The sequence below is a fragment of the Dermacentor albipictus genome, chromosome 1, assembly GCF_038994185.2.
Source record: "Dermacentor albipictus isolate Rhodes 1998 colony chromosome 1, USDA_Dalb.pri_finalv2, whole genome shotgun sequence".
Taxonomy (NCBI): Eukaryota; Metazoa; Arthropoda; class Arachnida; order Ixodida; family Ixodidae; genus Dermacentor; species Dermacentor albipictus.
In genome coordinates, this window is record NC_091821.1 from 433,213,232 (window position 1) to 433,225,522 (window position 12,291).

The 12,291-nt window shown below is 47.2% G+C and overlaps 1 protein-coding gene across 6 annotated transcripts in view; it reads right to left on the reverse strand.

Moving 5' to 3' along the window:
• Ziz (dedicator of cytokinesis protein Ziz) overlaps positions 1–12,291 on the reverse strand; it is a 200,005-nt gene that overhangs the window by 113,863 nt on the left and 73,851 nt on the right. For all 6 annotated transcript variants that reach the window (XM_065440172.2, XM_065440187.1, XM_065440179.2 and 3 more), the window contains exon 3: positions 508–680. In XM_065440172.2, the coding sequence (XP_065296244.1) occupies positions 508–680 (173 nt within the window). The remainder of the gene's footprint in view (positions 1–507; positions 681–12,291) is intronic.

Genomic DNA, 12,291 nt, shown 5'->3' on the forward strand with positions numbered 1-12,291 from the left:
TCGCATGCACTCCACCCCCGCGGCTGATAGTGTCACCCGCACCAGGATGATGCTATCAGGAAAAGTGCCGGCAGCGGGAGGCGAATGCTTCTTCAGCCTCTCGCTACAATGGGTCATCGAAACTCAAGATTACACAACCTCCAGTACTAAAGACGCTGGAAGGAAGCTTACATGGTGCCACGCCATCTCGCCACGGCCACTCTTTGCACACGCTGCCGGTTACCTCAAAAGAAGGGTTACCTCTAAAGCAGTCAACCAGGACATCCCAAGCTAAACCCAACAGCGGTGAAAAGGGTGGTCTAAATCAAACAGCCCAAAGTAAACTCAAACAGCCCATGGTGAACAAAGGCTCTGACAACGCGGGTGCTACACAGTACTCTGCATAGTCCAACTTTGTTATCCTTTGTTCCCTTTGTGCTATGTGATTTTGACAATGTTGACCTCCCAACTGGCACAACTCACCCTTTCGATCAAGTGAAAAAGAATTTAAGCAAACTGGCAACCAACCTGAGCAGCTCTTTGTACGTTCCCGAATAGACGCTTGACTTGTACAAGACTTTGTGCCAGTCAGCCGTGTAGGTTTTGATGCACTGGCGCACAAACAAGGGCAGGCAGTGCAATCGCACATTGGCAGGGATTGTTGGCACTGTGGTACGGATGGCACGGGGAATGACGGCTTGCTGTAAGAAAGGATAAAAATTAGAAATGAGCAGTGGCATCAGTAAAGGTGAGCTGCTTGGCACACATACTTGGACAAAAAGAAAAAGGTTATTATCTGCTCTGTTCCTCCAAACTCAACCACTGAAGTTGCTGGTAATGTCCTATGAAAGTGCATTTGATAAAACATAGCAACACAGTTGGATGGGAAGCAATTTGCCTGCTAATAGTAAAATGTTCATTTTTTTTATTTGCTGGCACTCTATGAGAACAACTTAATATGCAAAGACGAAGCAGTAAGTAGCCTTTCCAGTGTTCGCTCCAGTTTAACTGTGCATCGTTAAATTAATCAGGCAATGAGCAAAACTTCCACGGTGCCAGGTGTGAGCCTCCTACAAATTCTCATAAATGAGACAAAACATAATGAAAGTCTCAACGGTAAATAAGATGAAAGTTGCCATGGACGACCTACAGAATATAATGAATTAAAGCAACAGCATGGGCTGAAACATTCTAATGCGCTTTTTCTGGAACATTTAGCCTGTACTGTAGTGATGACATTGTGCCCACATGCGGTAGGATGTCTCGTTTCCCTCCTTGCAGATGTTAATGCTGCCAGACTGTTGTGACCTTATAGTCTCCTGAAATGTTATCTTGAGTAATATACAGGGTGTTTCATGTAACTTGAACCAAGGATTTAAGAAAAGCGGTTAGCCGTAGCTGAATGAAACCAACGTCATACGACTTGCCATCATGTGGCGCTCCTAAGAGTATATTTTATTAATTAACTAAGATGAACTATTAAAGTTTTTTTTAATATTCACTTTCAGGCCAAGTGCGTTTCGTTTCGTCATAGAGGGGATTCATGAACGACCGATCCAATTTTTTGTGGCAACGTGCGTGCTGCGTGGTGAACTTTTTTCGGCATTAAAAGAAAGCCCGTGAAATATGAAATAAGACTATGTGACTGCGCTTGTGCACTATCGTATTGTGGCGCTCTCAACCGCGCTTCGTACGAAACAACCGTGCGAGCGGACCATGGTAAAGTGAGTGGCCGCGGCTCTAGGCATCGGCTTCACAACGTGTCAGCATCCTTGGCGGTGGCACGCAGAAAGGAAGCGCCGTCGTCCCTGATAAGCGATATGCTCAAGGCACGGTTGATGGCGCTGCAATACGACAGCACACGAGCACAGTCAAGTGGTTTCATTTCATATTTCGCTGGTTTACGTTAAACATAGAAAAATATCGCCACGCAGCCTTTACCTTGCCCCCAATAAATTGGACTGGTGGTTTCTCAACCCCCTATACCATGCAACGAAATGCACTTGGCCTTAAAATGAATATTAATATATTGCATAATTTGTCTTACTTAATTAACTAATTAAGCGGAATATAAAAAATACTCTAAGGAGCGCCACACAACAGCAAACCATGTGCCTTTGGTTTCATTCAGCTGCGGCTAACCACTTTTTTAAAATCTTTGGTTCAAGTTACGTGAAACACCCTGTATAGCACCAGTGCCTATGTTGGTTTCTGTATACTGTTTCAACTGGTATGCAAATTATGGGAAGCATGTCGTGGGAAGAAGCACTGGGAGAGCAATCAGCGTGGCCGATGACTGCTTAGAATGCAATGCTTGGTTTGGCTTGGTTTCACTTTCAAATTCTGTTTCCAGCAATAGAACCATCGCAATACATTGCGAAAAAGTTTTATTATACTTGAACAAAATTCGTCACTGAAGATCTCAAACACACAGTAAAGCGCACTCAAATATTACACTGCGTGTTAGTTTCTCCAAAATGCTACTTGACCGTTCGCACGACAATTTATGGATGGTAGTCCGGCTGCATCACTTGGGGATTGTTGAGTGAACTCACATTTACAAGTAAAGAAACATTCAGGTCAAACTACCAAGGAAAAACCACCAATGTACAAGAAAATCGAGAGCAATTATTATTATTATTATTATTATTATTATTATTATTATTATTATTATTATTATTATTATTATTATTATTATTATTATTCAGTTTGAAAACACACACACACAGAGGGAAATAACATGCAGACTGCCAACTACCACCAGAAAGGGCACAATGCCTGCCTACTCTCTTTATGAAAGACAGGATAAAAAAAAAATGGACGATAAGAATGATAGGAAAGAGGAAAGAAAGAACAAGATGATAGAACACAAAGACTAAAGCAAAACAATGGCAAATAATACGACAGCAGTAACAACATAAAATATTACCGCAGATCAACCCTAATGACAAAATAATGCAAAAAGAAAGAAAGATCAGTAGGAAAGAAAACCAGACAGTTGAGTCAGCAACACTGCGCCTTGAGGCAACCAATTTCAATTCAATGTCAGCACTTCGAATCATCCCCACAGTGACTGAATGATCCGAGTGTCAGTTATCTCTTGTGCTCAGCCTTTAAACGTATAAAACCCTATCTATGGTTGGGACTTCTGACCTCTCGATGCTCTTGTAAAAGGAACACTAAGCGCTCTGGATGAAGGGCTGTAGACGCTATTATTGCCCGAAAGACATATTCCAACCAAAAGAGATTCTTTACAATGTAGCCCACTGTGGACAGGCCAAAACACACAAAACAGACAAAAATGTTTGGATACTCTGTAGAATGTCTATTCACTTTCTACATAAGTTTTTGCAGGTATTGCCTGCATAGGCTGCATGTCCCACCATAGCATTTCCTGCCAGCTGTAGCAGGTGTCACTATGGTAGAGAAGCGAAACCAGCAAAACCTTCTTGAACACGTAATATGTAACGATTCTTTTACTTTCCCACTCTCTTTTTTTCCCCTGCCTCAGTGGCTCGCACGAAGCCGCGCATCCGCTATGACGGATGATAACACGTGAATAGAATTGGGGGAAATATTCCCTACATAATACTTCCCCTGTTATCCTTTCCTGACGTTCCCTAATTAGGCATTCAATAATTCGGAAACACATATAATGCGGGCACGTCGTCTGGCGCCGACAAACGCACGCGGCCGCGCGCCGCGGAGCGCCACGAATGCGATGGTGATAAGATGGCGATAGGATGGCGATAAGATGGCGATAAGATGGCGATAGCAAACGCGCGAGGCGAAAACCGAAACCATACGGGCAACGGGCGCTGAAACTTTGCGTGCGAAATACAGCGCCGTAACACACAGACTAGCGGGCAGAGGATGCAGGTTTCAGTAGCACATGCTGCGATTTCAAGTCAGGAAATTCACCGCTCATCTTGACGTCCAGCCTTTCACCTGACGGCACCGACGCGCTCGAACACCAGAGCTCCTCGCAACGCGTATGGCCCAAAGCATGGCTAGGCGAACTGTACTGCTACAACACGCAAGCAAAGTTTGCCATGCGTTATGACGTCATTCCAAACCGTCACACCTGATAAATGCGATCCTTATACGTGCGAGAAGCGTTTGGCTGAGTTTCCACAACTTCAAAAACTATGCGGGAGCAATCCTTCAACTTTTCACCCAGTGAGATGTCATGTGCGCTGTGGCGTGCGCCGAGATACCGCACGAGAAGATAAACCCACACTTCTATTCCGAAACGCTCCCATGGCAACGAACAATTGCACACGCACCAATCTTTTTATGCAAACGAGAATTAACTAATTTTCCTAGTTACTCAAGTAAGTCCACAACTGCTCCTTTCCTCCGACGCTAACCAGCAGAGTCATTTGAGCTTCTTTTTCTTTGCACCTTTTTTTTTTAAATCGCACACCTTACCTGGTCAAAGCGCAAGCACTTCCAATGAGAGACCACGGTCTACCGACTTCGAACTACTTCGAACTAACGCAGAAATCCTTCGAAGCACCATACGCAGGTCTGTATCAAAGCCCTACCGTTTCACCGCTTGGTGCGGAAAGATGGAATAATTCGGCAGTCTGAGCATGCCAGTAATCTACGGCAAAATAAAGCAGCAAATTCGAGTCAGCGAAAGGCTCAATCAGGGGTGCCAAATAAGCGTGTGCCTCCCTTGTAGGAATGCTTGGCGTATATAGCTACACATGCACGATGCGACAGCGAATGTCGCACTCTTAACTCGCGCTCTAGAGTTCTGGTAATGACCTCGAGTGACCCCGGACACATCCACGCGGAGAAGGGCGATCCGCCATCGACAGCCTATAATTTGCGCAAACGTACCGATGTGCTCGCATTTCGACAGAACACTAAAAACCAACAAACACGCCAGAGAAAGTATAATGGACTTCGTTGCTTCATTCCTACTTCCTTGCTATCATTACACTGCGCTTAGGCAGTGTATTGATAGCAAGGTAAAAGTCAGACTAATAGCTCCTGTTGTTTTTTTCTTTCCTCTTTGTTTTTTTCTTTCCTCTTTCTCTCTTCGCGTCGCTATACGCATATATAGGCTCACTCCGTCCACTACCATTACGCTCGCGAGGCCACGGGCAGAGAGACAATCTCCCGACGAACCCTTTCCGATTCCCAGCGCTGCGCCCTGCAACAATGAATAACTCTATCGTCGAGAACTGACCCGGCGGCTACCAGGCATAATCTTTTTTTTTTTTTTTTATCGCCGCACCCCCCTTGTTTTCTTTGGGTTTTAGGGACGTCTCGGATCGCGGAGCCGGGGCAATTTGGCCGGGCGTCACGCCCTCTCGCCTATACGAGCGCAGTCACGGCGTGTCCGAATGTCGGCCACGCGGGACCCCACAGGCATGGATTGACCCATTCCAGGATCGGTGACCCGCTCGGGCTGACGGGCGTCGAGGACGACGCCCCGGGGTTGCTGCGGTGCGCGTGCTCCCGAATCTCTGCGATCGGCGTAATTTTGCTTCTTTGATATTTTTTTTTTATGTGTCGTAGCGCAAGCAGACGCGTGTGAGAAGCCACGACCGGCCTCTCTGTCTGCTCTTTTTTTTTTGTCTGTTTGTGTGTTGTTGCGCGAAATCGCGCCGTTTTCCTCAAGCGACTCCAAGCGCGCCGAAACTGTGGCACTAAATCGGATCTCGATCTGTTTTCGATGCGTGTGCCGCGCCGCTGCCTCGATCGCGAAGAGGGAAAGTTTACGTCGATCGGGCAAGTCGAGTGGCCGTCACACGCCCCCGTGTCACTTGTGTTTGCGATGGGCGAGATGAGGGCAGCACGCGAACGCTACAGGTGCGCTTGTTCCGGCAGGCGTAAATCCCGTGGGGAGATCCAGGAGCTTTACAGACTGGCGACCTCAGCGCCCTCCTTTAATGAAAGGGCCGGAGGCATACACGCGTACCACACTCCGATGAAGGTATATGCGACCCTGAAAGCAAGAGCGTACCGGAAATGGAGTTCCCTACATGTTAGTTACATGCGGAACTGTGTGCATATTTAATATGCTCTTGTACACATGTAACAGGGAATATACACATTACCGAATTCTATGCGATACCGCGGGGTCAGGGCAATATATCATAAATGAAGGCAATCACGCGACCTCTATTACACAGTAAATTTAGCTTTTTCAGATTTGAGTGCGGTGTTCGTGCGGAGCCCGGGACGTTAACCCTACACCAACTTCAGTAGTTGGCGCTTGTAGTTTGCGTTCGCAATTATATTGCTCGATTACTCGGCTCCTAGTCCTTGCGTGCGGTAGGCGTGTGTAGGCTTGGGCTATCTATCCCCATCTCTACTTTGATATTCGCTGTCTACACTACCATGGCCGGCTCTGTGCACTCGCAAACCCGAGCCGAGTTTCATACCTGCTCGATACGCCATTAAACAATATACAATATTCATCATCATCATCATCATCATCATCATCATCATCATCATCAGCCTGGTTGCGCCCACTGCAGGGCACAGGCCCCTCCCATGCTTCTCCAACAACCCCGGTCATGTACTAATTGTGGCCATGCCGTCCCTGCAAACTTCTTAATCTCATCCGCCCACCTAACTTTCTGCCGCCCCCTGCTACGCTTCCCTTCCCTTGGGATCCAGCCCGTAACCCTTAATGACCATCGGTTATTTTCCCTCCTCATTACATGTCCTGCCCATGCCCATTTCTTTTTCTTGATTTCAACTAAGATGTCATTAACTCGCGTTTGTTCCCATACCCAATCTGCTCTTTTCTTATCCCTTAACGTTACACCTATCATTCTTCTTTCCATAGCTCGTTGTGTCGTCCTCAATTTGAGTAGAACCCTTTTCGTAAGCCTCCAGGTTTCTGCCCCGTAGGTGAGTACTGGTAAGACACAGCTATTATATACTTTTCTCTTGAGGGATAATGGCAACCTGCTGTTCATGATTTGAGAATGCCTGCCAAACGCACCCCCGCCCATTCTTATTCTTCTGATGATTTCCGTCTCATGATCCGGATCCGCCGTCACTACCTGCCCTAAGTAGATGTATTCCCTTACGACTTCCAGTGCCTCGCTGCCTATTGTAAATTGCTGTTCTCTCCCGAGACTGTTAAGCATTACTTTAGTTTTCTGCAGATTAATTTTTAGACCCACTCTTCTGCTTTGCCTCTCCAGGTCAGCGAGCATGCATTGCAATTGGTCCCCTGAGTTACTAAGCAAGGCAATATCATCAGCGAATCGCAAGTTACTAAGGTATTCTCCACTAACTTTTATCCCCAATTCTTCCCAATCCAGGTCTCTGAATACCTCCTGTAAACACGCTGTGAATAGCATTGGAGATATCGTATCTCCCTGCCTGACGCCTTTCTTTATTGGGATTTTGTTGCTTGCTTTATGGAGGACTACGGTGGCTGTGGAGCCGCTATAGATATCTTCCAGTATTTTTACATATGGCTCATCTACACACTGATTCCGTAATGCCTCCATGACTGCTGAGGTTCCGACTGAATCAAACGCTTTCTCGTAATCAATGAAAGCTATATATAAGGGTTGGTTATATTCTGCACATTTCTCTATCACTTGATTGATAGTGTGAATATGGTCTATTGTTGAGTAGCCTTTACGGAATCCTGCCTGGTCTTTTGGTTGACAGAAGTCTAAGGTGTTCCTGATTCTATTTGCAATTACCTTAGTAAATACTTTGTAGGCAACGGACAGTAAGTTGATCGGTCTATAACTTTTCAAGTCTTTGGCGTCCCCTTTCTTATGAATTAGGATTATGTTAGCGTTCTTCCAAGATTCCGGTATGCTTGAGGTCATGAGGCATTGCGTATACAGGGTGGCCAGTTTCTCTAGAACAATCTGTCCACCATCTTTCAATAAATCTGCTGTTACCTGATCCTCCCCAGCTGCCTTCCCCCTTTGCATATCTCCTAAGGCTTTCTTTACTTCTTCCGGCGTTACCTTCGGGATTTCGAATTCCTCTAGACTATTTTCTCTTCCATTATCGTCGTGTGTGCCACTGGTACTGTATAAATCTCTATAGAACTCCTCAGCCACTTGAACTATCTCATCCATATTAGTATTGATATTGCCGGCTTTGTCTCTTAACGCATACATCTGATTCTTGCCGATTCCTAGTTTCTTCTTCACTGTTTTTAGGCTTCCTCCGTTCCTGAGAGCATGTTCAATTCTATCCATATTATACTTCCTTATGTCAGCTGTCTTGCGCTTGTTGATTAACTTCGAAAGTTCTGCCAGTTCTATTCTAGCTGTAGGATTAGATGCTTTCATACATTGGCGTTTCTTGATCAGATCTTTCGTCTCCTGCGATAGTTTGCTGGTATCCTGCCTAACGGAGTTACCACCGACTTCCATTGCACACTCCTTAATGATGCCCACAAGATTGTCGTTCATTGCTTCAACACTAAGGTCCTCTTCCTGAGTTAAAGCTGAATACCTGTTCTGTAGCTTGATCTGGAATTCCGCTATTTTCCCTCTTACCGCTAACAATACAATATTAAACACCGCTAATGTTTTCGCACCTCGCACTTACGCTGACTACGAGTCGAACTGCAAGCAGGGCACCTCTCTCTCTCTCTCTCTCTCTCTCTCTCTCTCTCTCTCTACGCCGTTTGTCGCGCACTGCGACTGCCGACCGTCAAAGAATAGCACGACACGGTGGTGGCCAATGCATACCGCGCCACACTGCAGCGTCTACTTCTATTAACAGTATAGGTTATACGTAACCGTATACTAAAAGCTAATCTTCAATCACTCGAAGGTTAGTAGCCACTCAACCGTTGTGACAAGACGAAATGCTATCCGCCGGGCGCGCGCCTTCACGCTTTCCTGCGCGGCTCTCCAATAAAGATCCGAAGCCCCCGCTTCCTGGCATTCCCCACAATAGCTACAGCACCGGCCCAGTTTTCCTTGAATTACCCCGATGTCCTGCCGAGACGCCAGATATGAAATAACGGCACCGATGGACACATTTTGACACGCTGTTCTATAGTAATTGCACCGAACACCTCTATTCTACTTATCTGCGCAATAGTGACGCGTCAGTGACAATATCGGTGACAGTGTCAGTGACAGAGCACTCAGAGGGGCTGAACGCAGCGTCACGAGATACTTCCACCAGCGCTGCTGCTCCCATCTGTATACGCCTCCGGTAAAGCACGTATACACTCATGCAGATTCGCGGACAGCGCTTAAGCGGGGTGGCGGCTCGGAGTAGGGAGTGCGTCCGACGAGCAGAATCCTAGTTTAGCTCAGTTTTGTATTACGTCGTAATACAAAACTGAGCTTAACTATCCTTGTCGGAGCCTGCTCGTCCGACGCACTCCCGTATCCGAGCCGCCACCATGTGTGGACGAAGACCATTAATTGGATGAAGCTATGGAACAGATTTGCGGGGTGATGGCTCGGAGTAGGGAGTGCGTCCGACGAGCAGGCTCCTAGTTTAGCTCAGTTTTGTATTACGTCGTAATACAAAACGGAGCTTAACTATCCTTGTCGGAGCCTGCTCGTCCGACGCACTCCCGTACCCGAGCCGCCACCATGTGTGGACGAAGACCATTAAATGGATGAAGCTATGGAACAGATTTGCGGGGTGGTGGCTCGGAGTAGGGAGTGCGTCCGACGAGCAGACTCCTAGTTTAGCTCAGTTTTGTATTACGTCGTAATACAAAACTGAGCTTAACTATCCTTGTCGGAGCCTGCTCGTCCGACGCACTCCCGTATCCGAGCCGCCACCATGTGTGGACGAAGACCATTAAATGGATGAAGCTATGGAACAGATTTGCGGGGTGGTGGCTCGGAGTAGGGAGTGCGTCCGACGAGCAGACTCCTAGTTTAGCTCAGTTTTGTATTACGTCGTAATACAAAACGGAGCTTAACTATCCTTGTCGGAGCCTGCTCGTCCGACGCACTCCCGTACCCGAGCCGCCACCATGTGTGGACGAAGACCATTAAATGGATGAAGCTATGGAACAGATTTGCGGGGTGGTGGCTCGGAGTAGGGAGTGCGTCCGACGAGCAGACTCCTAGTTTAGCTCAGTTTTGTATTACGTCGTAATACAAAACGGAGCTTAACTATCCTTGTCGGAGCCTGCTCGTCCGACGCACTCCCGTATCCGAGCCGCCACCATGTGTGGACGAAGACCATTAAATGGATGAAGCTATGGAACAGATTTGCGGGGTGGTGGCTCGGAGTAGGGAGTGCGTCCGACGAGCAGACTCCTAGTTTAGCTCAGTTTTGTATTACGTCGTAATACAAAACGGAGCTTAACTATCCTTGTCGGAGCCTGCTCGTCCGACGCACTCCCGTATCCGAGCCGCCACCATGTGTGGACGAAGACCATTAAATGGATGAAGCTATGGAACAGATTTGCGGGGTGGTGGCTCGGAGTAGGGAGTGCGTCCGACGAGCAGACTCCTAGTTTAGCTCAGTTTTGTATTACGTCGTAATACAAAACGGAGCTTAACTACTCTTGTCGGACTCCGAGCCACCACCCTGCAAATCTTTTCAATAGCTTCGTCCAGTTAATGGTCTTCGTCCACACGTCTGTTAGCATCTTGCTAGCACGTGACAATGCGTAATAAAAGGCACTCCTTTCGTGCAGACGCAAATTGGGAACGCAGTAAACCTAGTTTCCCTATAGCACTCGCGCGCGCTCGCAGTTTGCGACAGCATGGTGGAACCGTACGGTATACGACGTCAATTAAGAACGACCAGAGCTCTCACGACGCGGCCGGCATCCTAAAGAAGGAGCGACGCACGATGAATATGGGACGAAGATAGTAAAAAAAAAAAGAATAAAACGTCAGCAGGAGACCGGCCAAGAGCACGCAGGGATAACAACAATGGCCCTTTCCCATCGGCCATAACAATCTGTCTGGAATAAACCAATGAATCAGATCAGCCTCGATGCTAGCAGGTTGTTAACAAAGAAAGAACCAGAAATAAAGCAAGAAGAAAAATAAATAAAAAAACGCAGACATGTACAGTATGTACGTGTGTCGTTTATACATGCGAACTCCCACGAAACTGGTTCCTCGCTCCGGCCGTATAGACTGCCGCCGCTTCTCCTACGCTACTGGATAGATAGCGCGCAATAACAGCTCTCCCGTGTGCGTTCTGGCTGGCTACACAATCGCTGCAGGACAAGAGCGCAGCATACAGTGTTAAAAAAATGGGTAAACAAACGGAAAGCGCAAGGAAGAAAACAAAGAAAACCGTAGACTCGTTCGAACATCGAACTCAGGGGTGTCGTTGAACTCGGCAAGAACGACGATACCAGACTTCGTTCTTTGCACTTCGCAAAGAGGCAGCACCTAAAAACACACGAGAGAAGCAGCCGGCCGACTCCCTTTGGACGTGCGGACGGCGTTCGAAGGGATCGAGAGAACTGACCGAGGAGCGCTCGAAAAAACAATGCTATCACGTAGTACACTGTTAGACGAGTTCGTGCTAGAAAAAAAAAAGTTTGCGAGCACGTTCTGCTCATCGAAGACAAAGGGTTGCAGGATAAGACAGCCACACTGCCCATCCATTCTCGGTTATCTAAAGAAGAAAACAAAAAATGACCCGCACAGCGTGGGCATCATAGGCAGAGCTCGAGTATCTCACACTGTATACATGCACACGTACACGCATAACGTTCGTCCGACTCCGCGAAGCAGACAAAAGCCTGTGAAGCAGAAGAAGCCTGTTTTCTCGAAAAGGAGCGCGTATAGATGCAGCTATTAACCCACGTTATACAGAAAGAAAAAAAAAGGAGAGGAAAATGTGGGTCAATTACACGCTATTGGCTACGGCCGATTAGGCGCAAAGAGACGCGTACGTGAGCAAGGCGCTTAGGTCAACGAACGGACTCTTCTATTCTTTTTTATTTGTTATTATTTTCACTAATCGCTACACGGTACCACACGACGCAAGCACAGCCGCCAACTTTAAAACCAGGCTTCACAGCGTCCCGGAAAGAATGAAAAAGAAATCGATGCACCTAATGCATTTTTGATTCTCGAATCTAATCTCGCTGATCGGAAGTGGCGCGCAATTCTCTCCGTCTAAAATGCACGGTGCCCCAAATATTTAAAACGTCGCACGAGACGCTTCTTGCATTCTGCTGAATGGGGAAACCTATTCGGCCAAGTCGTCCGCTTAATCGACGAGCTTCAGACGGGAAACTGCGCTTAAACGATTACGGCACTGGACGACACAGTTTCGCTAATCGGGCTACGCAGGCGCCGTGGCGATAATCGCTCCCTTAAGCGCGCGATGAAGCGGGCGTGATGGCGACGCACG